We start from the raw sequence: 26,626 nt of genomic DNA on the forward strand, positions 1-26,626 counted from the left end.
GACCAAAACTACCAAATTTCAGTAAAAGGCACACCCAGGGCCTCTACAGAGCAGCGCCCGGTGCCAGGGCTGTTGGGAAACGAGGCGCACACGTCTCCCGACCAGCCCTAGAGCTACGTCAAACATTGCACAATTCTCCCATGAATATTCACTTGATTTTTTTTTCTTCAAAGACGAGGTGGCTTTAGCCATGCTCAAACCTCATATTTGCTTTTCACGGGCATTTGCGTAATCAAGTTACGTTGGCACGAGTGTTTGTACAAGCCAGATTTCAAAATCTGACATGAAAGTATTTGTAAAGATCGATTTTGATCCTTTGTCGAACCCTTCCATGGGTTGGTTACCTGATGCATCCCCAAAAAGCTGCTTGATCTAAACCCATCTCTGAAAGAGTCAATCTCTTAGACATTAAAGCCAAACAAATCTCGTAGACGGGTTCCTATTGATGGTGAGCACAGATCAAGTTCACACACAAGGTTCTGTGTCGGTCTCATAAATACTACAGGAACATTTGCAATGTTCTGGTGAAGATACACTACAACTTTAATGAACAATCAGCTGTTTATTGTGATTGTTCAGCAAAGGAGATTTTTTTCTTTTACACCCTTAGGTCCAACAGATTTTAACCCTTGTGTCTCCTGATGGGCACTCGTAGGAGTGTGCAAGGCCTGACCCAAATGCAGGGGCAAAGGGCAGAGAGACAGAAAGCTGGAACTGTCCCCCTGCAAGTCCCTCTCTGAGGATGAGGGGACCGTCTCTCCAGGCCACCTCTCTCCTGCAGCGTGGTGCCCCCAATTCCTCAGCCACAGCTGTGCTCTGACCTCACTGCTGAGGGTCATGGAGCACTGAAGGGGAGCGAGTGCTGCTGTGAGAAGCACTAATGAATCCTTTTTGACATGCTGCCGGAGCAGTGTCATTTCTCTGAATGGCTGAGGGGTGACACCCCGACCCCCATGGTCCATCTGCTGCACCAAGTCTAAGTGCAGCACCAGTGTCAGCAGCACTGAGGGAGATGAGTGGACCACATGCCTCTCCCAGACTCCTTCCTTCTGACCACACACTGTGGCTTAAGTGGAGGAGTAACTCTGAGATGTTCAGGATTCTTCTGTCTGCTAAAGTCAGCCAGGGACAACTAGGAGTATTGCACCAGGACCGGCCCCTGCCATATGGTAGGGATTATCTCCAAGGAATAGACACAGGATAGGCGTACAAAGGTAGCTGGTGCAGAAGGGACAGATCTGGAATAATTAAGTGTAATACGGAATATAAAGGGATAGTTTAACTGGCAGTAGCACCAAAGTGTTCCCATATCTTGAGCCAAGATTAGGCTTTGCAGACTTGATCCCTGCTGACAAAAAGTCTGTGACCTCTGGGCAGCCCTGTGCCACCAGTACAGTCCTGGACAATTCTCCCTCTCTACAGCGCAAGGCAATGCTTGAGCCTCTGGTACAACCATTCTCCTCCAGTCCAGCAGACCTCCCAAAAAGACACCAACACTGGTCTCCTCACTCTGTCTTGAGTGGTTAACCTAAGGTGATCAGCTGTTCTGTAAGCAATTTTTGTTCTCTGCAAAAGAAAAGGGTGAATATCTCTTCTATAGTGGATGTTTCTAGAAAGGCCAGTTGTTTCAAGCATGCTCTGACAAGAGCTACAGAAAAAAGAACCTCGAGTTGTTTAAATGCATGCATCAGAACTTTGGACTCATGTCTTAACACTTGAAGAAGTTAATAGAAATGACACAAAATGACACAAAATAATGGTGATTATTCGCAAGGGGTTTGGTCACTTTTTTATGTGTGTTAACAGTGGGATTCACATAAAAGAACTGGAACCTGGAAAAACTGTGTAGTTTGGCAATATTTAACGTCTCGTGCTAGAGGAGCCATGCTTGTCTCACACAGTGAAGAATTCAGAGGGCTGAGATCACATATAAGGTCTTTCTTGGCAAAAAAGTTCCTTCAAAAGGTCATTACATTCTCAAATGAGGTCATGTTCTAGGAGTCTAATGCTTTCCCATTTTGACTTGAACTAAGCTTGAGGCAAACAAGAGGATTGCATATGATTTTTTAATGATTTAAACATGGCCTTTCAGTATGACTATACTCACTGCAGCAGGCCAGGATGCCATTCTAACGAGCAGCATATTTGCTTTTGCAGCAAATTTCGCATAAACCAGGAAAAACACAACCCTCAAACTAATCAATGTCTCTATGTAACTCATCTGAAAGGAACACTGGAGGTTTGCTACTTATTCTTACCTTCATACTTGGCATCTATTCAAAAATACAGTTCCAGGAACACAGGAACTAACAAAGACTGCTTTCCTATGGATTTATGCCTGTGATTAATTACTCTGTGTCTAAGGTATGAGCCCTAATTGAGGCAGTTCTCATGCCTGGAAACATATGCCTCTCCCTTATCTGGATTGGTGGATATCAGTACAGAAAGCTGTTTTCTTCTGGTATCACCAAACCCAGAAACATTGTAAAAATGTAATGGTTGTGAGATCTGCTGGATTAGATTGAAACTAATTAGCTATGCTAAACCTGAATGGCAAAATGATCCTGTATGCCATCCTTCCATAGGGAAGTGAGTAAGGAAGAGCATACTGCACTAAAACCCAGTTACTTTTATCACCTCTTTTTTCAGGAAAGGAAATGAAATCTAGGAAACAGAGAACCATGTGGAACAAGCACTCAGAAAAGGAGATATGATCAAATCCAATGCAAGTGCAAAAAACCCCAAAAAATCTGACCATGGAGTGACTTCAACCACAGAGGCTGAACTGAACTGAGGAGCAGTGAAAAGGCATGAGGAAATCCTTCCTTTCAGGAAAGGAAATGAATTCTTGCAATTTCAATGAAGATCAATTGGACAAGGTTTGGGCCATTTTCGTGCATTTGAGGTCATCTCCTTCACTTTTCTGGTTTTCACATGTTTGCAGAATTTTATCTCATCAGAGTACACCAGATCATTGCTTCAGTTGCTACTCCTGTCATTTTGTTCACTTTCTTGCCGGATTTTGGGATGTTGGTGGGAACAATTTTGGCAAGTTTCTGGCATTTTCACTGCTCTTCAGTGAAGTTCAGCCTCTTTGGTTGAAGTCACTCCATGGTCAGATTTTTTGGGTTTTTTTCCACTTGCGTGGAAACCTTGTCCAATTGATCTTCATTGAAATCGCAAGATTTCATTTCCTTTCACGAAAACAGTGAAGTCTGTGTGAATGAAGTATTTCTACACATTCTCAAGTTTATTAGAAAAAGCCGTGGCACAACAGCATTATTACAAAACCTAAGCACACCTTACTGAATATTTCTTAGAGTAAGAAAGTCGCCATTGTTCTCTACTGTCAAAAGAACCACAATTTACAAGCAAAATCACTTTCCCTCTATACCTTTGAAACAAAACAGAGATAGAAAAGCAAGTAATGTTACTGAGCTTTTATTTTAACAATTAACCATTCAACAATTTTTTCCTAAACTTCAGTCAGCTCACTGGACATAAAAATCATTCCAACACCTGGTAATTTCCATATCTTGATTTTCTGTCAGTATTGATTTGAAATACAGAAAAGTGAATTTATTACAAGTACTGGGGTTGTTTTCTTTTACGTATTAAACTCTTTTGGTTTTTGAGTTTGTTTTTTATGAACATACCCGCTCTTCCCTTTGGAAGTCCTGCTTTGTAAGCTTGCACAACCCCAGGTTGAAGTTGCATTACTTTTTCTTGATTTCCTCTTCAAATCTTGTCTGAAAAATAGCATATCCAGTTCCTTCGCTGCAGCATTTTACTATTCCCACACATACTTGCACTTCCCACAAACTCCATGCGGACTTCCAAATATAGCATATACGGGGATACAATTTCTGTTTAATTCTGGTTTTGCAAGATATCATGTATCTTCAATTACTCTTCCCTAAAAAGGTGACAGTTTGAAATTACTCAAATGTTTCCCTGGCAATGTAAAGAGGCCTCTAGCATTGGGTTTTCCTGTTGATACGTTTGTCATTCATGAACATTTACTGCAATAATTCTTCAGGTCATAAACCACTCATTTTGGGGGAATGTTGGTTAAACAAATGAATAATTATTGGGGTTTTTTTAAGAAAGAGAGAGTTACTATACAAACTTATAAAAATCATGTCAAATAATGAAATTTTTGTATTTTTCACCAGCTTTTTTTAAAGGCACTACAAACATCTAAAATAATTATTTCCTGACAAATTATTCTATGGGATTTCACGTCTCACTGAAAATTCCTTCAAATAAAATAGGAAAATTTAACTTAACTGTCGACTTTACAAGAGACACCACCAGTTCACACAATCCTTGCAAAACCTTGTATTTGATAAGCCAGATTGACAACAATACATATGTTCCCAAGATGTTTATTTCATTTCTTTGAAACTTAGTGGCTTTGTACTTTTAGTATTAGTCAGAGCATGAAATAACACTCATTTAAGAACTGACAAGCAAACAAAATTTGTCATCATCAGACGTGGTTTTTTTGCATATGGGGCTACATCCTGGGCCTGAGACACAAGCATAGTTTCACTTAGAACAGAAGTAATTTTTGAAAGTATTATTTGTCTTATCATAGATTCAGAAAAAATTTGTTGGTTTTTTTTTCATTTTAGCTCTTGACAGTTCATTTACGTATAAGGGAGTATGGAGTAAGTTGCAGGATTGTAAAGCAGTCACAGAAATCAATATTCTGAGGCACAAAAAATCCATAATGGTCTGGTAATTACAATATTAAATTATACTCTCAGTCAATTTACAATAATGCCTTTTAAAATGCTTACTAAAGCAGCCCAGACATACCTAAGACTTCAAAAAAAGTCTAAGGGCAGCTTTGAGAACAGGTAATTCCTGGTGAGTCCGAAGGCTCAGCTTACATGTGAATCCCTAACCTGCTCTAGGCTGAAATCCTTTACTGCTGGCCTCCAAGGCAATCTGGTCAGGAAAGGTGCTTTTTTTATTCAAAGACCTAATTCTCTCTCCATTGACCAAATTTGTCCTTTATGCAAATATAGCTATGGTCACAGAGACAGGCGATGTCTTTTGCTAGGAGAACTCCCAGAGCTGCAGCAGAGAAGGGGTTAAAAGAAACCAACAACCACATAAACACAGAAGCAATAAGCAGACAAGCCACTGTCACAGCAGCCTGGGTCTTTGCACTTCTTGCCTTTGCAGAATGCCCGAGCTCTGATTTTCTGGCAAGGGAAAAGGAGAAATAAAACCACAGGCACAGAAGAAGGGGACAGATATTCAGTGTTACCTGCAAAGGAAGCAGATTGGATATTAGCTGTGTGCTTGACAGTGCTTTCTTCTGTGTGAGTCTACAGCCCAGTGCCATCAGCAGACCAGCAGCCTTGTCTGACACACAGCATTGATGCTGTGCAAGCTCCATGACTCTTCCCTAGGAGCACAAGAGAAAAAAGGCTGCTGGGTGTGGCAGCAAAATCTGTCAGAAGCCTTTCCTAATTTAAGAAGCTATGTTTTCTTTTTTTTTTTAGTTTTCATTTACATGTAGAAATTAAGAAAATCCTCATCAGCAAGTATCATCTCTCACCCTTTGTAGTAACAGCTCACTAAAGAAATGAGAATAGCAGTTAGAAAATAAAGCTTTTTTATTTTTTTTCCAACATGAGAAGCTGAATTAGCCTGAGACATTATTAAAGCAGTAGGGAGACAAGCCGATTCTACAGACTGGTCTCTGCAAAGTCAGACCAGCTGTAGGCACCCATCAGTTGTGCATGGTGACTGTGCAATACAAATTCTTATACCTGCTGAGCCAAGATATCAGGCTTGTAAGAGCACATAAGATTTGGCATAAGTTTTGAGAATGTAATAAAATAGGATATATATTTCTGTTTAAATGCTTAGCTCCACAAATGCCTACTTACCTAGCACCTTTCCTGTTATGTCAAGTAGTCTCTATAAATTGTTTTAACTAGGCACAGCTTCCTCAGTGAAGGAATGCACCCAGCTAGATGCTTTGTAATAAAGTATAGAGTTATAAATACACACGTGTATTTGACATATACAGTTTAACAGTTATGAACAAGCTATACCAATTCCTATCTGTAACATGCAGACTGATGCACACTAAGGTGGTGAAGAGCATTTTTAAAATATCTTAACATGAAATTGCTCACTTGATGAAAATGGAGGGTGTGGGGGCAGAGGGGAACACCCACAATTGCTCAAACCTGTTGGTTTTCAACACAGTTCAGAGCAGTTTTGGGGAAGCTTCCCAGAGGAACAGAAGATATTTAGTTATTCCAATCAATGCTGATGTTCCCATTATAAAACTGATGTTCCCTGGCTGGCTGTTTTACCCTAAGGCATCTGCCGTCCAGTTCAGTGGTTGCACACAGAAAAGCACCAAGAAAAATTACCTGCAGATTTATAATTTTGCAAGGAATTTCTGATACTACAACAAACATTACCAAATAAGCCACCTTTATTTCACTGTGAGATACAACAGTTTTTTATCTGTATTTGGATCCTCCTGAATCAGTATTTATTACTGCAATACCTATGAGTGATCTCTCAATTAAGACACGTAACATGGGCTTCTCTTTGGTCCAGCTGTATCCTATGGACTGAACTTGCAAGTGCCTATATGCTATTTTGTCCTTCAACATGAAATTATAAATCAAAGTTTAAGTGAGAAAGCAAAGTTTAACTACAGCAACTACAAGTTATCTTATGCCAAATTTAATATAAGGAAACATCTTTCAGTTCACTGAAGACTCACACCAAGTGCATTGTTTCAGAAGATGGAGCCAATACACATTCAACTGTTGAGTTTGCACAATTTAGCTAAATGATGTGATCTTTCCTCAAAGCAGGTGACTCTAAAAGCACATAAGCTCAGTGGTCTCCTTATTCTTGAAGTGATACTCCAATGTTCTTAACACTCCTTCGGCATCCCCACCTCCAATCTCCAGGTTTGAGAATCTGCATCCTTGGTAAGGTCACTCATGGGAAGGCAGAGCCTGTCACACAGAGCAAGGTTCTCTCTTCTTGTTCAGCTTGCTTGGCTCAGATCTACAGAAAACAACCACATTACTGACAGATGTTTTCACCTGGCACAGCCATGGCCAACACATTCCAGAAACCAATCCGTATTTTCCCCCTTCCCTACTCTCTGCTAGCTTGGGGCTTTTCCCCATTAGCAGCTTCTGATGGTAAACATTTCTTGTTTTACAAAATCATAGGCTATGCTCAAATTATCCCTTCCCCCCCAAAAAAGTGTCTTAGGAAGAAGCTTAGTTATATACACTCTAAACCAAAGGTGCTGGAAAAAAAGACCACCATCCCATGTTGTATTACACTTTTTGTTATTAAAAAAAGCCAAGAGGAAACCCTTGGTAAGAGTGGAGCATATTAACTATGACAAGACATCATGACATACCAACCAGTGAGACTTAAAGACCGCTAATAACACTTTTTGCAGAAATTAGTGCAAGATAGTTATCCCATATAAACAAATATTTGATGGTAGACTTCAATGATAAACAATTCACTTGATGACATTTACATATAAATACACATAAATAAAAGCCTACATCATTTAGGTTTGTAGTTAACAAAAAGTATGGTCTGAAATGAATTAAATGTAATTGTGTCTAGCTAGATCAAAGTTCTTCCTATAATGATACTCAAGTATGTGGGGTATGAAAGGCATAAATGTACAATTCTCAATTTAGTAAAGTACTACTCTATAAAACAGAATCATGAAAACAGCTCTTACATTTTAATGCAAAGTATAAAATTGTATATTTACATTTACATACACTTTACTGAACTACATTGGGTAGCTCATGGTAAAAAAACATCCCTTTTTGAAAATCTTACAAAAAATACATCAACTGCAGATATGATCAAAAGTTACTAAGTTAGCAGCTGACATAACATCTGTAGTAAAAAATATATTTTAGGAAAATACCTGGAAAAATCTAAACACCAATAAGCACTTTAAAACTATTTTTGAAGTAAAAATTGTAGCAAAACCCAGAAGAAGCTAGCAAGTATAACAAGAACTATTGCATACTGCTCTTTAAGAGCCATGTAGCGACTTAAAACAGAAGCAGCAGGTATGGTAGGAGTTTTGTGGTGTAACAAAGTGGCAACCGGAGGAAAATAGGAAACGAGTAATCCAACTTCTCTCTCTGTTTATTACCATTTTTATGGGAGAAGTGTAAGAAGATAGAGAATCCCTCTCCCTGAGGATATCCTCCATCAAAAGCTAAAACAAATTGGTAAAAGGAACCCAATTTCAAGAGCCTTGGACCCCTAATGTAGAAACATTTACCATATTTACTTACAGTTCAGTGGACAATAAATCAGATTATTACACTACAAGTTGCAGGTTAACTTTAATAAGAGTTAACACTATTTTGCAATATGAAGTGCTTCTTAATACATGTATCTATATAATATATAGATATTTGTAAAATACTCGTGCAGATTTGATAGAACAAACTGTAGAAATTACTTTCTCAAGTCTTTTCTTCCCATTAGCAGATCTTTACCTCCTATATAAGGAGGTTCAGGATTCAACAAGGATTTCCACAATATGATCAAGGTCATTAAGATCAGATTTGCAATTAGAGTGAGAAGCTGTATTTGTTGGAGAAGAAAATGTTTCAAGACTATCACAGTGTCCCATTTTTGTGTTGGTTATCATGCCAGTTAACATAGTATCAAGATCATAGTAAGAATTGTCAACTTCTGAAAACAGATCTTCAACAGAATTAGGACTTTTATTCTCCAGCGTCTCAAATATTTGATCTAAAGATTTTTGAAAGTTTCCTTTATTTTCTTGTGGATTCTCCATTTCCCACACGTTGCTCTGCAGGTTTCTTGGTGCTTGCACTGAAGGGGCTGTTGACATAGTTTCTGAACTATCCTGTGCCTGGTCACTCTCAAAGTCTTTATTGAAAGTACCATAGGCTGGAACATGCTTTCCCTCAGCTTGATCCCTAGAAGAACGACACAGGATATCTGTTGAAACAAGACGATCCAGGGATGCCTGCCCTGTACTCTGTGTGTTTATCATCTGCCAAGTCCCGTCTTGAGTCATTTCCTCTTGGATCTGCCGTACCGTGTTGGCTATAAGTACTGAACGACAAAGGTTGGGTTCCACCAGCATGTGACACAGCTGAAGTTTAACCAAGGACATATCTAAAAGTGACTGCCGCTGGAGATTATAGGAAGGAATAGCCTTAATACCAGCCAGAGTCCCTTCTATATCTTCTTCACCATCAAAACATTTCCTCTTTAATCCTCGCACAAACATTGTGTCCTGTTAAAAAAAACCAAACAAATAAAAAAAAAAATCATGTACAACATAAACAGCTCAAGAAGGAGGAGAAAAGGTACTAAAAAAGAGAACAGCAAACGTTAATCTTCTATTAAAAAGCAAATTCTTTAAAGATAGAAACATCAGAATTGTCATACCATGTTCTAAAATGACCAGTGTGGTACAACAGGGGTCAGGAACATGTGGACCAGGTCCCAAAGGCAACATTCGGGAACCAGGGCTGAGCAGGTCCACAAGGCACAGCATCGGAGAGAGGCAGGGGCTCCCAGCTCCTGGCTCCCATTAAGCTCCACACCTGACGGAAGTCAGGAGCTGCTGCCTCGCACAGAAGCAAACATCTCACCTGCTGTATTTCACCTACTGCAGAGGCAGTTTCTCCTGGCTCCTCTCGAGTTTCTACTGGCATGCTTAACCTCTGATTTAGGAAATAAAAGTACAACCTGGCACACCATCTTTAAAAGATTTGCCCCTCCAGAACATTAATATGCCTAACAGAATAACATGAAAAAAAACCCAAACAAACATGGGCAGCATATATGACAAGATTAGCTTATTTTGGCTACAAAGAGAGTAATATCTAGATTTGTTCCATGTAACTTGAGGCGTTCAGCAGGGGTGCCCAAAGCAGTCCTTCCGGTTCCCTTCCTTGGGTGAGGAAGTGAACTGTGTAATTCCAATAAGAACTGGGTGAGTCCAGTAAGGATAGTCACAGTCATCCTCTGTATGGGCTTCTGTACTCCTCTCCTAGTTGACTGTAAGATAGCAAAATTCCTATATTTGTAGCTTAGGTTCACAAGCTAAAAATACACAGGGTGCATGCAGGCTTTTCAGTATTCACACCTAAAATCACTTGCTGAATTCCTTAACGGGTGCCTCTCAAGTACCAGCCTCAGCTCTTTCTGTGAATTGCACTAATTTTGACAACAGTACCCCATGCAAATATTGCAGCTGGTCTCTTGGAATACAAAGAAACTTTTTTTTTTTAAATGCAGGATGTATCACTTCTGTTAGTCTTATAAAAATTGAGCTGCAAATGAAAGCTGGTACCTGACCTTTACATTTATGCTTCTTCCTTATTTTCCTTCTATGTCTTCTGTCCTTAGAATTCCTATTTGCCCACTATTTGGGGACTTTTTTCCAAGTAGTGACCCAAACGAAAGAGTTTTTCACCTAAAAGCTGATAAAACATAATACTATTGCAGTGTCTTTCCATACAATTTCCCATTTTCCTTGATAAGCCCTAAACTCTGCCTCACTTTTCTGGTTGCTACGGTACATTCCACATATTTTCAAGGAATTCTCTCTCAGCTTTTTCAGAGACACTAAAAATCCACAAAAGGGCAACAACACTGTTCCTTTCAAAATACATTACATGCTTATCTACTGTGAAAACCTGGGGATAGCACAGTAGCAGGATAAACACTTGGTCTGACTCTGTACAACACTTCTTACATTGCTGTACATATATCCATGAAATAACCTTTGTTCAGATTTGCCAACTCTTAGAAGATTTCTTTCCACTAAAGGTACAAAACTCTTTAGAAAACACAATGTGCAGAGACTACAATATAGAAAGAACTTAGTCTTGCAGTCATTTTTCATAACTTCTTAAAAGCTATCCATGGATCAGCTATGTATTAAATACTTTGGACATTTCTTCTAAAATTTTATCCTGAAACCTAACATATTTCCATTACTCCTATTAAATACAACACATGTTGTTGCTCGATGGATCCTTTTCCAGATTTTTAGACATTCCTGCAAACTTCCTATCAATTCCTATTTAATTTTTCCTACACTTGTACATACAGTAATTTCTGAACACACCCTCCCTTCCCATGTGAAATAACCTCTAGAAACACCATTTGGGACTGTGTACAAATCATGTATGATTGAATTGTCAAACCTTAAACACTGTGCAGAGTTTGAAGCTTCTTTTATTCCGACTCATATTTTTGTGAAGAGTAATTAAAACTTCAGTTGAATGTTAACCTGGTTTTCATACATCTGTAATTTGGAATCTATATGCCTTCTAAGGCATACCAACAGAACAGAACACAGGAGAAAACTTGAAAGCCTCAATATATCACACACACTTGGGCACCTAGAAGCAGAGGAAAAACATTTATCGATTCTTAAAGGAAAACCTTTCACAGCATTCACTGGATTTTTTTCTAAAATTTGCTTTCAATGGGTATCTTAAATCATAAAGCCAGTTCCTTGTCATCCTGTTCTCATGACTGCACAGAGTACCAGCTTATGGTTTAAGAAGCAAAAAGTGACATACCAGGAATTGTGTTTGATGCAGTCCTTCCTCTTCTCCCATGCTACTGAGCAAGAGTCCATACAGTAAAAGTGACAGCACCACCTGCCAAGCACAGGGAAATAAGATGTCAGGCAGAGACAGGAGATGCAGAACAAAATAGTTTTGCTTCGATATCTCTGTGCTGTATGATGTGAGCATGGTTCCCAGAAACAAGAATAGTACTACTAAACCCAATGCACAATTAGAGCACAAATGTGATTTGGCCAACAATACTCCCAAAATCTGCAGCAGGAGGAAAATGCCAGTTTAATTCCAGGTCCTAGGCTATTGCCCTGACCTTTGGACCAGCCTCTCCCTTATGCCTACACCACTGCCATTTAAAGAACAAACAAAAATTTTTCATATGAGCATTAAAGATTACGTTTGTATAAACAAAAGGTAATGAAAGCCAAGTCTTCCTTACTTTTATTACGAAACTATAGTTTTCACCTTTATTGAACAAACCCATGTATATTTCTGTAACATCTAGAGAAAATGAGGTGACACAAACACAAAACTGTAACATAGCAAAACATGAGAGAATTTTCCTTTACCAGCATAGAAACTTTATGACTAAGATTTACTTTGCAAGATGACAATAATGAAAGTAATGACAGTAATTAAACTGCTTTAACTATAAAGGCTGAGTTTTTAAAAACCCATTTAAAACATAGTAAGATTTGATATCTCAAATACAACTTCCCATCACATGCAACAGTTCCTTAACTACTGAAACTGAAAAGAATGCTGTTCTAACAGGCTATAAAAACTTTTATAATAAACTATGGAAACAATTTAACAATACTTTTCTAGACATGTCTGTGCAGTACAAGATGGTTCTGTGTCTGCAACTGAAGTGCACACCTAGAAAAGAAACAAATAAAGAGGGTGCACATGGACATTTGTTCTTATTTTCTGTTTTATGTAGTAATAAACAATTTTTCAAGATTGCTTGCTTTCAAATATGAGGGGGAAGAAGAGGGCTGACAAAGGACTTGGGGGTGGGAGTGCAGAAAACATGTTTTTCCTCAAGAAGCTGCATACTCATTAAAATACCACAATGGGGAAAAAAACTCCACCTTTAACATTCTCAAGCCAAGATCTTTTGACTTGGTCCCAGATATTCAAACTAAATAATGTTATGTCATGGAAACTGTATTTCAACCAACTCATAATCATTTTCTTTTATGGACTGAGCTCACAGCAACTTCAGAAACAGTGTCTTAAGGCATCTGAGCTACAACTTCAGTCAGACACCATATCAAGCCAATGAACTATTTCTTATTTCTAGCAAATGCTTTATGACACTATAAAAGTTCAGAAGTTTCTGCTCCCCAGGTATACTTTCAAAATATTCTATAAATGAAAAGTGATCTCTTTGAGAGCCTGTGTCTGGTAACTATTTGAATCACAAAAATTCTACTTTATTGGAGGATAGGTGACAAGGGCATGAACCTAATTTGAAAAAACCCAACCATGCAAAACACACCAAACACTCCAAACGCACCAAACCCTTCCCCTGCAATAACTACAGGTAAAGATGATGCAGTCATGAGAAAAAATCAAACCGAAATCTTTTCTGAGACTATTTGGTATATCTGAAAAATTTAGAAGGAGAGGCTGTGGCCGTTTGCCTCCCAAAATAGTGGACAATACAGGAGGGGACCACTGCTGTTGGTAAAAGAGCCATAATCACATCCATAAACTAAATGACAGGGGATGGCAAACCAGTCCAGTCTGTAATCTATTTACATAGTACAGGAGGAAGGTTTTCCCATGCAATGTATGTGTAAAACCTGCTGCGTGTGATTCCAGGTTCTTCCCTAGGGCAATAACCAAACCACGTAGACCTCTGGTAGTATGAATTTGAAGAGTACATCCATCACAGCAGTCATTTTTTTGGTTCTATAAACTGGTATAGATCTGTACCTCAGCAACTAAGTTCTCAGTAAAAGCATATTAACTTCATAGCTATTATCAGATGCAATAAAAACCTTGCACACAAATGACCTCCTGCAGACTTCTCTGCATTATCTCCAATAAGCATTCATCTCAAGAGAATGCTAAATTTGAAACTTAATTAAAATCTAAACCTTTTCCTATTGATTTATGTATTAACATACTTGAAAAGGCTTTAGCCTTTTGGTACATCAGAGCACTGCTGCTTCAGAGTCAAGGTGTTCAAAATCCCCTGATAATTTCAAGCAGCGCCTTTCTGTGTCCAAGAGGCAGCATCTGGACGAGCTATATCATCTCCTTTCTTCCCCTGCTACTCCAGTGTCATGAGCCCAAACTTTGTGTGTTCAACTAAACTGCTGTTTGAAACAGCTATGCAAAAAAAAAAAAAAATGTTGTCAAGGAGACAACAGCTAGCTGCAGCATAATACACTAGGAAAAATGAGTTTTGTGGGGGATTTTTAAAATTTTTTTTGTTTGTTTATTTTCTTTTTTGTTATTTTTTAATAGTAGCACAGTATTATGTAATTCGTTACAAGTTTTTCTTTTTGGATCAACAAATTTCCAGTCTTTACTTTACAAACAAGGTACTTGAAATTTGATACAATTCTTATTAAAGCATCAACTTCAGAACTCCGGGTTCACACTCAATTCAGACTCATATAGTAATATGCTGGCAAAGATATAGTTAGGTACTTAAGGGAAAAAGCTGTTTCCCATTAGTTGGGGTAACAGAGAAGATAGGGAATTTCAGTAGCGTTTATTTTTATGAGAAAGCAGACAAGATCTACCTAGGCCAGTGCTGGAAGTTCAGTGAAGCACAGTGCTGCTTTTTGTACAGCATTAAGTACAGTGATGATGGTTAGTACGGTAAAGCAAAAAGGGGCCGTACCTCCCATCTACCACTCTAATCCTCTCCACTCCAACACTGGCTTTTCTAACAACTGTGGGAAGAAACCAAAGCTCTGTGTAATAGTGGAGAAAAAGACGGAAAAAGAGCTACTTCTCTTCTTTAGACATGCACATGTGCCCATATGGTGGTGTCGAGGTATAAGGTGGGATGCAGACACAGCAGAGGGCTAGTAAGGCCAGAAACATCGCTATCGGGACTGGAACAAAGGCCTCTATAAAGCACTGGGGTCTACCCACCCCCGGGCTGTAAGGGGATGGCAAGCACGTCTCCGGCACTCCAGAGATCTGGGAAGGGGTTCCAGCACCCAGGGAAGGGCAGGCTGGGCAGCTGGAGTAGGAGCTCGTGGAAACGCAGGCGAAGGCCGGGAGCGCTGAGCGGGGGGGAGCCCGCAGAACCGGGGGGAGAGGCGGGACAGGGGCGGGGAGCGAGGGGGAGCTCCCCGGTGGTGGGAGGGCAGCGGAGTGCCCGGGGGAGGCGCGGACGATGAGGGAGCGAGGCTCCGGAAGGGACCGAACGGAGAAGTGCAGAACGGGCTCCCTGTCTCGCCCGCCCCGGCCCTCTCGGCACTCCCGGCGGTTACTCATCGCCCCGCGCTCCCGCCGCCATTTTGAATCGACCCCGTCCCCTCCAAGGGTTCGCCGGCACCGGCTTCCCGTGGATCCGACCCAGCCCAGCCCGACCCAGCCTACCGTACTCACCGCCCTGCCGTTGCTGTCGCCGGCGCACGCCCGCGCAGGAATCCCCGCTCCGCTCCCGCCTCACCGCCCGCTCCGCGCCTGAGGGACGGGCGGGGCCAACCGGCCCCGCCTCCCCCCGCCCGCCATCTTATTGTCAAGCCCCACAAAGAGACTCGCGTCCGCTGGGGGCGGGCCTTCCCCGGAGACCACGCCCACCAGGAAGCGGCGGCCGCTGCTATTGGCTGCCGTCAGGCCCCGCAGGCACCACTCGCCGCTGCAATTGGCTATAACACCCGCCTGTCACGACCACGGCTCCGTCCCCGAAGGCGGTGGGGTTGCCATGGCAGCCGGACCCTTCCCCTTGGCCGTGAGAGGCTGAGTGAGGCGGGGGCGGGGGTGAGGCGGGGCCGCCCCGATTTCAAATCGCAGCCAAGGCCCCGCGGCGCGTCTGGGCTTCCAGCCACGGGCTCCGGCGGGAACAGGTTCAGACCTGGCCACGCTGCAGCCCGCGGGGAGCCGTGGCTGGCGGGGGAGGGGAGAGGGAACGTTGGCCGCCCCGGCCCAGGCGCTCCCCGCCGTCAGGCGCCACTTCCCTCAGGGCTGGGGAGCCCCATAGCTGCGGCCCGCAGGGGTGACAGGAGGCCTCAGCACTCTATTAGCAAGGCCTGTGGCATTTCCTGTTCGGGCCCGGCCGCCCAGCCCCGGGTCTCGCAGTCAAAGCCAGGAGCCCGGGTGCTGGGGGCGGGGGTGATGTCTCACACCCCGCAGGGAGCCGCTGTCTGAACACGAGTCAGCAGTGAGTGCCCAGATGGGTGAGAAGGCCAGTGGCATCCTGGCCTCTATGAAAAATAGTGTGGCCAACAGGAGCAGGGGAGTGATCGTCCCCCTGTAGTTCACTGGTGAGGCCACACCTCGAGTGCTGTGCCCAGTTCTGGGCCCCTCAGTTCAGGAAGGACCTTGAGGGGCTGGAGTGTGCCCAGAGAAGGGAACAGAGCTGGTGAGGGGTCTGGAGCACAAATTTTATGAAAAACAGCTGAGGCAGACTATGGGTGTTTAGCCTGGAGAAGAGGAGGCTCAAGACCTTATCAGTTTCTACAACTCCGTAACAGCAGGGTGCAGCCAGGTGGGGGTCGGGCTCTGCTCCCAGGGAACGAGTGACAGGGCAAGAGAGAACATAGCCTTAAGCTGTGCTATAGGGAGTTTAGGCTGGACATGAGGAAGAATTTCCTCAGAGAAAAGGTGATTAGGCACTGGAATGGGCTGCCCAGGGAGGTGGTGGAGTCACTTGGAGGGAGGAAAACTGGACGTAGCACTTAATGCCATGGTCCAATTGACAAGGTCCTTTTTGGTGACAGGTTGGACTCGGTGATCTCAGAAGTCTTTTCCAACCTCACTCATTCTGTCCTAAAGCTGCCGCCGTCCTGCTGAGCGGAACCCCCTCCCCAAACCTTGCTCGCCGCTGTGACCCCAGCCCGATGTGGCTGCACATCTGCAAACACTTAGGCCGTCCCAGCGTCTCTCGGTCGCTCTCCCGGCCGAGCAGCTACGTGCCGGCTGCTCCGGAGCAGCCCAGGAGAAGGAGGGGCGCCTGGCCCGGGCTGCGAGAGCCGCAGAGGCGGCAGCTGCTGCCTCACGCCCCCGGGGCGCGGCGGGACGGAGAGGGGAAGGAATTGGAGAAAGGGTGGGATAGGCAGCAGGCGCTGGAGGATCGGCCAAGCTTGCAGCTGAGGCTCTGTAGGAAAGGCTGGGAAACAGCGGAGCTGTAGCGTCATACAGTAAAGCAGGATGAAATAGTATTTCCATAGCAAAACAAGATCTGCTTTTGGGACAAGACAGTTCACTCATTTCTTGTCACTTCATCTGGCTCTTCTTTGGAGAAGTAGCCCGAAATTCATTTGCAGTTTCCTAGTTGCCTTCGGTTTGCTCAGAAATGTCAGCGCTCTCGTGAGGCTGTGCATTCAGTTAATTGTTCATGCCTAAAGCCTCTAGACAGGCTCGCCATCCCCTGAGTGGATGGGCTGTGTGCTCCCTTTTGTTCTGGCTGCTGAAGCATCCTTTACATCAGAGACTGTCATTGATCTCACTAGGACCACACCATATCCTTTATTATTGTGGATCACATTATTGATCGTGGTTACCTTGGGAATGCCATAATATTAATCTAAGAAGTTGTCTATGAGTATTCTCTCCTTGCAGCAGTACATACCATTGCTCAACAAAGTGCATGCACTACCTGGATATATTTCTACACCAGCATCTTTGGCATCACACAGATCTGAGTTTTTTATTAATAGTTTGGCTGATGTCTGCACTGTTATGCTTCTGGCTTCACACTGTAACACACAATTCTCCAGGGTGGTTTTCCCATGATGGGCATTTAAAACCTCCTTCACAACTTCATGTTGCACTCACTTCAAACTGGAGATCCTTATATTGGGTTCTGTACAGTCAAGAAAGACGTCTCGTTTCTTTTGTTTATTTTACCACTATATAAAAGGCATAGCCTTTGAGTTCAACTGAATCAGCACTGCAGAATGGGCCCTCTAGAACACAAGGACCAGGACAGATGATGACTGTCTGCTTCATAACAGGTATTTACAGCTGCCACTGGATTATGGTGAAACTATATTTCCAGGTCTTTACCACAATCTGCTACAAGCCCAGAATCGCATCGTGTTCTCAGATGTCAGAATGCAACCTCGGTCAAGGCTCAACACATCACAAAAAGAAATCCAAGTCATCCTCCTCGTTCTCCCTGTTCCAGTCCTCCAGATGCACTGGTAGAAGAATCTGACATGCCCTACAGCTTGTGCTGTCTGGTCAAACTCTCCTGACTCATCACACAACCCACAGCTCCCACATTGGTATCTGGTGTCCCTTAAGCTTCAAGGGTTCCAGCTGTCCCATGACTCACACAAGAAAGGCTGAGTTGCACAACTGCTTTCAAAGCTGAGTACTCCATACCAGCCACCCCAAGAACCTCAAACACATTTGTACACCAGATTTCCTGCTGTCCACATGGTGCAAAGGCTTTGTCCAGGTACTCGGCTGTGAATTGTATCACCTCGGAAGTTTTGCAGAGTTAAGGAAGAATTTGGACCTTTGGTTCTGAGCCAGAGTCAGTTTCTTTAAGCTCGAGGTGGTGCCTCTGGAGAGGGATCCTAGATGAAGAAATTCCTGGGCCTTTATATCCCCACAGTCTGTGCACCTGATCTTCCTGTGCCCAATGGTGGTTTATGGTCTGGAGTATTCTAACACCTCATGGAATTCTTCCTCTATGTCCATGTGGGCAGGCCGTTAATTGTTCTTATCTTCCATCCTGGGGCCCTTCAGGATCTCAGCTTTTATCTGAAGATACCCAGTCTTTCTCTGTTTACTCCCCTGCTTAGCTGTCCATGCTTACAAAGTTCATTTAAAGTTCCCTGACACCAAGCTTTGAGCAGGATCCACTCATGCTAAACTGTCAGCACGTTAGAATTAAATTTAACCTCAAACAATTAATTTCTAATATTTTATAAGTAAACAGTGTAATTCCCAACATGCAGTCAGCCACGATGTAATCGTGGTAATTCTAAATTGCTCGTGAAACAAAAGATGATCAGTGTGAAAAATATCTGGAAAAAGTACATTCCCGTTGGGCACAGTCCTTCCTAAAGCAGTCCCTGTTTTGTCAGGATGATGCCAAAGTCACTCCAGGAGCCGTCACTCCAGGAGCCATCACTCCAGACACTCAGCATATTCCTGGAGCAGATCTAGGCTCTGCCCCCTCGGCTGCTCCCGCAGGCCACAGCTGGCGGCAGCACGGCCTGACCCTCCTCCCACGCCCCCCGGCAGCCCCAGCTCAGCAGGAATTCACAGAGGTATTCCCACAACAAATCCTGCAAGAACCTTTGAGCCTCCATGGAGGCCCCTTTCGAGGCCGTGTGGGGGCTGTTGCCTGAAGGATCACAGCTCGGAGAGTTCATTTGGATTGCTTTCTAGTGATAGCATCATCTATATAGAGTAAGGTACTTAAGTCCCCTCTCCTTATCCTTTATTCTTTTTTTTTCTTTGTAGCTACAGTGAGAGGATCGTGACATTTTTATTTGTGTTTTTTCCCCCTCAATAAGCTCTCCAGTGAAACTGGAGGATGTCTTATGGCTTAAGAACTACATCATCTATGTTTCTAACTAAATCAGTGAAAGAAAAATTGTGAAAGATTCTCCATCTTCGTTAAAAATCTTAGAAACTAGCAGTGTCTCCTCATTTGATTATTCTCAGCAGAAAGCAACTTTCACATCTCACATGTGTGAGAAACAAAACTTGAAAAGTCAAAATGGAAAAATCTGGACAGATCTTTGCAAAACAATGCAGCCTGAAGTATTTACTAGAGAGCTGGAAAGAGATGTCTGCAAAACAACCTGACGGGAAATGGAAATGAAGAAAGTAACTGCATACAAAGAAAAGGAAAAAAGCGAGGGAATCACTGGCCAGGATTATCAGGAGAGCTTTAAATCAAAAGGTAATTCAGAGCATATACCCAAAGCTTCTAGACAATTGGGAGGCATTACACCTAGTAAGACACTGCAGAGCAGCCTGACTGCTGAGGAAATGAATAACACGGGTGACAGGGAAAATGGTGCAAATGAGCTCAGCAGGTCTCTCTTGGGAAGCCGGGTCACCACTGACACACAGCAAGATCTCCAGAGTGAGTGGAAGTTCTGAAGGGATTTAAAAGCACTGGCAGCCTATATAAAATATGAATGGGATGCTCTCTTTGTCTGAAACAGGAGGCACCAAGGCTCGTGTAACAGGAGCAGGCATTGCCTCGACCTTTCCAAGCAGGTCCGAGGTGGAGATCCATCCTTAGCACATGGAGGGGGTGATTTGAGCTGCAGCCCCAGCCTCAGATCAGGAGGGCCGGGTCGAACGGAGCCGCTGCCCTGAGCTCCCTTCCCTTGGCTGGGGAGCGGATGCCTCGTGCTCGCTGGAAGGACGGGCTTGGCTTCGATCCGTGAGAGCTGCGTGTGCTGCAGCCGTTCCGCCTCCCCGAGCAGAACATCCGCGGCTGTGCCGGCAGCCAGCTCCGGCTCTCCCCATCGCACTGCCCGCCCGCTCTGCCGGCAGCCCTGCCTGCCTCTTCCTCCGGCGGTGGCTGGTACTGGGTGGTGTGACCTGCGTGCCATGGGCGCTGGAAAGCAGCCACTGCTCCCTCCCGCCCAGCCCCCTTCCTTCCCGTCTGGAGCAAGCCTGTGCTGGGCTGTGCTTGATGCCTCGGGAGCTTTGCTGCTCCTTTCTCAAAGCTGCTCAGCCCCTGCTGAGCTGGCCAGACTTTCACACATTGGCTGTGACGGGAAGGCTGTTTAGAGCTGGATAGTGTTTATAAAACCGCAGAAATTAACAGAAACGCAGTGTCCAGGAGCAGGACTGAAACTACCCTTTTAAAAGACAAAAAAACCCCAAATCTATCAAAACCAGACATGACTCAGCCCTGAACTGGAAGCTGTGAGCTGTCGCCAGTGCAGTGCTGTGCTCTGGCTAGCGACTTTTTTTGAGAGACAAGGTGTGTTAGCTCAAGCTCTGTGCATTACTGTGGTTTGGAAGAGTTTTTTTGGCTATGATCCCTCTGGTTCAAAACGGGGACAGAGCTTGCTTGCCTCTGCCTGCTAAAGACAACGTGGACTTGTTCTGAGTCTTTATTGTTTCTCTCATAATTACTGTTTGATTAAAGCATTTAAGATATGTTTGTCTTTTAATTTGGCTCCAGAGTAGGGCAGGAGACCCACTCCCGGTATACATAGTTTCCTTTAAGCCCAACCTGGCAAATTCTGATTACTTCTGAGATAGGCAGCATTATGAACCAGTCCTGAGTGCTTCTGCAGACAAGCACATTCCTGCAGCAGAGCTCCCCTAAAAAATCCAGAGGCAAATGGAAAAACAGCTAAGGAGTAATTAAATGTGGCTGTTCCTCAAGAAACAAGCCTGTAGTAGCAGCTCAGCTGGGCCCCATAAGACAGGTAGGTACAGGATACAACTTCACTGCGTGCAATCTGCAGTCACAGTGCACTGAATGTAAGAGAAGGTGTTTTTGTGTCACTGCAGTGTGTTAATGTGTGGAGTTCAGCTCAGCCTTCAGAGAGGGTAAACTCCTTCACTGCTCTGAGCCTGGATGTTACTCCTACCTGTAGGACGGATTAAACAAAGAACAGTGGGCAACTGGTGCCTGTAAAACAAACCAAAAGGTTTGTAGTGAGTGAATGAACATTTGCGGGCTAACTGTAGCTTGATGTTGGATGATAATGATGCTGTTATCAAATGTTAGTGGCTTACAAAATGAGAATACCACAGTCAGGGCCACTCATCACCCCAGCTAATCCACGAACCAGCTAATACATGTCTGAATATGGCAGTGTTGGCTCAGCTGGTGGTTTGAAAAACTGAATAGTGGTAGTAGGCAGGTGATGGGAGGGGTGTGTGGCTGTCAGCACAACAATGGCGAATCATTCTGTTCTTAGGCAGAAATCCGTCTGCCTCAGGCCATCAGCCTCAGGCCTTAGGTTTTATGGCTGTGGGTATCTGATCTATCTACTGGGAGGCCATGGGGATTAGGAGTGACATGAGCCAAGAAATGAGTTCTTTGTAAGAACTTGTACAGACTAAGATACTCTGTGAGCTAAAAGCAACACTGCTTTTACCCAAGCCAGCTAGTAGCTTTATGGAACCAATAATAAATAAATTGCTAAGAAGAGATATTAGTATGTTTTGGTTACAGAAAATAGAGTGAAAATAGGACACAGGGAAGCAATTAGGCTTGCAATAGTCCACTCTCTTAGCCTGCCTGGCTAAAGGGGTTTGGTTGGAGTTAAAGACCCCTCACAGGCCCTCACTGTTGAAGTCAGTGACCATGAGTGTTCCTCTTAGAGTGGAAAGGCGCTGAAAGAAAGAGTGCCCTCATTACAGTATTTGTTTATGCTCTTCAACCAGGAGGATGTGACAAAGTAAAAGCAAAAAGCAGTGTTTTTAGCAAGATCTACAGTTGACAGCCAATTCAGAGAAGGAGTTCTCCGTGGCAGGTGAGAAATGTGTTGTAGTGGACATTGGCAGGGAGGAACAAAGCCCGGATGATACCAAGTTAATGACAATAGGAACCTCTAGTGACAAAGCACCATGCACTGGACCAAACAGCAAAAGTTGCCAAATGTTGCACCAGCAGTCAGCAAAGATGGATTTTAAAGTGCTGAATGTTGTTTGGGGTTTCATTTTAAGGTAGCTCATTGTGATAGTTCAGGTTTATGTTTGTGAGGGACAAGATTGTTTTGTTGTTGCAAAAATGCTGCCTTAGAAAGGATTTTTAAGAACTAAAAGAGCACACCTACTTCTTAATAGGGCTTTTAAAAATGTACATTTTGGATACTTGAGTGTCATATTATCTGGTGCTGCTTAAAATATGTGTTCTGTATCTAAGCATAAATACCATAGGCTATGACAGTTGCTATAGCAACTAAGCATCTACTATTAAATAGCACCCACAGGCTGAAAAACCATGTGCAGCCTGTCAGTACACAAGGTATTCCTTTCTTTTCAGCCAGCTAAGTACAGTATTTTCGTCTTGGGAGCTCGTCTGTTTCTGATGAATGTGTTTGTGCTGGTCATATGAAGACTTTTTCTCCCCCATCAGCTTTACCTTCCTTTGAAACAGCAGATACTGTAAGAACAAAATAGCCTGCAGTGGTTGCAGGCTGAAGAAGTTAATGAATAATTCCTTTTTCGTATAGTTTTGAACATACATTAGAGTGTGGCTTTCAAATCTTTTAGTCTAGATTTGAGCTTGCACTTTTGCTGTTCTGCATCTTTTGATATTACAGTGTTTTGCTCTTGAAACCAGCCTTTCAGGAGGCACCGTGGTGTTCCTAGAAGCCGTGTCCTTGAAAATTACAATATCAGTGGGAAACTAATTTCTACAGTCATGGCAGACTGGAGAGTTATAATTCAAAAGCACAGTTAAAACTAACAAAACTTTTAGGAATATGTGGTCCAGTTGTTTATTTTTAAGCTTGCCTTAAAGTTGGTAAGCATTTGGATCATGTAATCTATGGGGGGAGAGTAGTAAAATAAGACCATTGAGTTTCATATGCAATAATAATTCTGGTGGTTGAGACTTCAGTAACGAGCTGTTGACAGCATTCATAGTTTTACATTTTACAAGCCAGAAATGTGATTTTCTTTAGACCCATCATACCTAACAAGAAGAATAAAATTAAGCATCAGTAAGACAAATATGCTGGTTATAGAAATGAATGTTTATCTGCAAATTAAAATGACCCTCTGTGAGCCTTGAAGAGTAGAAGACAGCTGGGATGGCTTATTGGAGTGTTTGGATTGTTTCCAAGTTTTGTTTGAAAGTCTGATGAATCAATAGGTGAAAAGGAAAAGGTACTGTAGCTACAAATTACTGCTGATGTTGATTTGCTCGTGGCATAGCAGAATTACATAATATGTAAAAATATAAATTATAGCAAGAACAAGACGATTATGGTTTAATAAGAGTATCAGAAAGTGAGGATAAGAAATAGGTAATCTAAGGCATGAAAAGGCATATTAAAAATGTGATTTTTTTTTCCTAAATGATTTCTAACACCTCTGTGCCTTGTCTATTTAAAGGGTTAACCCAGTTAGAAGCATGACTATGAACAGAGATAACAGGCTGTGAGCTGGTCTTGTTCTCTGTTCTGGTCCTGCACCTCGATGGGAATGACAGCCTCGACTTTTGTAGCAGTAAAAGAATGTTAACTCCTGTCTCCTGGTGGTCTGCCAGTAGCCAGTGGTTTCCCAGCAATCATTTCAACATGTCTCGTATTAATGGAATAATAAATCTTTAATTGGCCTTGCGTACAAACGGCACCAAATGCCAACAGACTTGGGTAAAGTTGCAGGAGCTGCCGTGAGCAGTGGTGCAGGATGATGTGGAGAGTGGTTTGCCAAGGCAGAGAAGCAAAGTGGGGCTCATCAAAAAGTTGTTTAGAATTTGCTGGGTGTTTAGATAGTGCATGGGGCTCAGCTGAATGCCTTAGATGGTCTGCCTGCCTCCTGCCACTTACATCCTCTCCAGGGAATCATAGACAGATCCTGGCAAGTTCCAGCACCTTCCATTTTTTTTATTTTAATGCAAGGGAATAGTCTTTTTCTACCCGTGATTTCCCTGTTTGTTTTCAGCTCTGTTTTTTTGTTTGTTTGTTTGTTTGTTGTGGTTTTTTTGTTTTCCTCTTGTTTCTCAGCCTGTTTTTAACCATCCTTTGAAAAAGCTTTTGTGTTTCTGCCATATTTGGATAAATATTACAGCCTGATCTTGTGTCTGGCTCAACAGCTATTTGTATGGTGAGGATAAGCACACACACTTCTCTGTACAGTCTGTTCTACCTAAGAGCAGCACAAAGTCTTAAAAACTATGTTTATAGGATGGGAATTTTAGGGATATAAGAGGTACTTACATTACTCCCTGGTAATGTTTTTTTCTTCCACTGTGAAGGCCACCATGCCCAGCAGGAGAACTAGGGTAGAGTCTGGTGCCCTCTTGTGGCTACATTAAACTACTGAAAAAACATTATCCTCTGATCTAGAAGCGGTCGGAGCTTGAATTACACTGGAAAACACAAAGAAATTTATCCTAAATAAAAACTGAAAGTATAGAAAAGGGTGAATAAACCTTTCAGTGTTATTTCTGAGATGAAAATTCACGTGGTTCAGAATAGAGGCAGTAGAGGCACAATTCATACTTGACTGATACGTTGAATATTTCAATTATATGTTGCTTTCATAAAGACTTTTCTTCGTACTGTTTAACTAGATGTGATACTGAAGGATGGACAGGTCAAGGTTATACATTAATATTGCCCTACATCATGGAAGATTATGCCCAAGCTACATTTCTAAATTAAAAATTCTGCAAATTCTCCAAATTCTGAGGTGTTGAAGTCATTATGATCTGAAACTATGGTCCAGCAAAAAAAGTTTGGATTCACATTTAATTTTCCACAGCCTTAAGGGAGGAGGTTGACAATTGTCGTGGCTTTGGTTTAATTGATTTATTTGGAATGGGTTTCAGTATCTCCAGAGGGGAAAAGAAAATAAATTCTGGGATTTCTTGTACAGTGTTATTTCTTATATTGGAATTTGACTAAGAACTTATTCTAGTACCTGAAACGAAATGCTAAGGAGAAAAAAAGATAAATATTTAATAGACTTCCAGCTTCTCCCCTCTCATGAGAGAGGAATATTTCTGGCCAGAAAAGGCAATGACTTGTCCTTTAACAAAGCAAGAAGGGTCTGCTCAGCCTCTCAGTAGGGAAAGCCCCGTGCTGAGTTATAAAATCACACACCCTTTGAATTCTGATTTTGTGTAAACTGAAGTGGCCCTCTGACCTTTAGTTTCCCATCAGACCTTTCTGACTTTACAGTCTGCCTGTATCTGCCTCTCACCACTGTGTACAGAGGAAGATCCTAGTTTGTCTTCTTGTTTCTGATGAAACTTCATATTTGTTCTTGGCCTATCTGGAATCCCCTGACTTTTTCTGGTGGGCCATTCCCACAAGTCAAGACAGCAAAAAGTTGGTGGTAACTCCTGAGTTCTCTTGGTTTTAATGTACATTTTTCTTTTCTTTTCCATATCACTCCATCCAGTCCTGAGTTTAGTGTGAAACTTTGCATTTGTCCCCTTTGGGACACAGCTGTACCTGTCAGTGATGCAGCAATGCACCATTCGACTGAGAGCCTTATTTTAGAAAGGATTTGAACAAAAGAATTAGAGACAGTTAGAAACCATACATGCAGCTAAACAGAAAATTATAGAATTTTTTATACTTTATCAAATGTTCTATATCGAACACATTGCCTCATAAATGCCAAACATACAAGAATAAAAAACTACGTGTAGTGGGTAGTGTGAGCCTCATGTTCTTGACTATATCTAAGAAAGGCAAGACTCCCCTGCCTCTAGTTAATCAAATTGATAAGTAATAGTGCTGTTGTCTCAAGTGTATCAGACTCGAACTGTCATAGACTCATCCCAGAAAACTGGTGCTAAGAAAGTGGTTCCCAGCTCATGAAAGCAGTGTAAGGAAGGGAAGAGCTTGAGAGGCACAGTCCACATGGATAGATCTTCAAGAAGTAGGGATTTTAGAGATAATTGCTGGTGGCCTTCTGTGCACAGCAGTACTGGTGTCTTCAGTCCTGTACCCTGACAGGTAGTATGAGCCTTGTGAGTGTTTGGCCCTGAGTGTTTCCAGTCTGGAAATCAACTCTGCAGATCAGTATCACTCTTATCTTTTGTGAAAACAACAAGACACCTCCAAACACCAGAATATCATGGTGAGGAAAATCCCAGCAAAATCCCCAAGGGTCTAATGCCCATGTTACCAGAAGGAGACACAAAGTTAAAATGAAAGTCTGCATATTTTTTTTTC

The 26,626-nt window shown here is 42.6% G+C and overlaps 1 protein-coding gene and 1 pseudogene across 4 annotated transcripts; both read right to left on the reverse strand.

Moving 5' to 3' along the window:
- Positions 1-5,151: 5,151 nt before the first annotated feature.
- On the reverse strand, positions 5,152-15,306 carry CDCA4 (cell division cycle associated 4). 4 transcript variants are annotated; one of them, XR_015804267.1, is made up of 5 exons: positions 15,210-15,306; positions 11,625-11,705; positions 8,510-9,319; positions 6,947-7,059; positions 5,152-5,281 (listed from the first exon to the last, which is right to left on the reverse strand). XR_015804267.1 is itself a non-coding variant. In XM_014871331.2 (3 exons), exons 2-3 carry the CDS (start codon positions 11,661-11,663, stop codon positions 8,564-8,566), a joined length of 795 nt encoding a protein of 264 aa, XP_014726817.1. In that variant the 5' UTR covers positions 11,664-11,705; positions 15,210-15,304; the 3' UTR covers positions 7,336-8,563. The 4 variants fall into 4 exon arrangements, 2 of the variants coding, with proteins under 2 accessions (XP_014726817.1, XP_088022436.1); XR_015804266.1 differs by lacking the exon at positions 5,152-5,281 and having other exon boundaries at positions 6,712-7,059; XM_014871331.2 differs by lacking the exons at positions 5,152-5,281; positions 6,947-7,059 and having other exon boundaries at positions 7,336-9,319; positions 15,210-15,304.
- A 2,505-nt stretch (positions 15,307-17,811) lies between these two features.
- On the reverse strand, positions 17,812-20,353 carry LOC106850275 (SHC SH2 domain-binding protein 1-like; annotated as a pseudogene).
- Positions 20,354-26,626: the final 6,273 nt, after the last annotated feature.

The sequence above is a fragment of the Sturnus vulgaris genome, chromosome 6, assembly GCF_052056855.1.
Source record: "Sturnus vulgaris isolate bStuVul1 chromosome 6, bStuVul1.hap1, whole genome shotgun sequence".
Taxonomy (NCBI): domain Eukaryota; kingdom Metazoa; phylum Chordata; class Aves; order Passeriformes; family Sturnidae; genus Sturnus; species Sturnus vulgaris.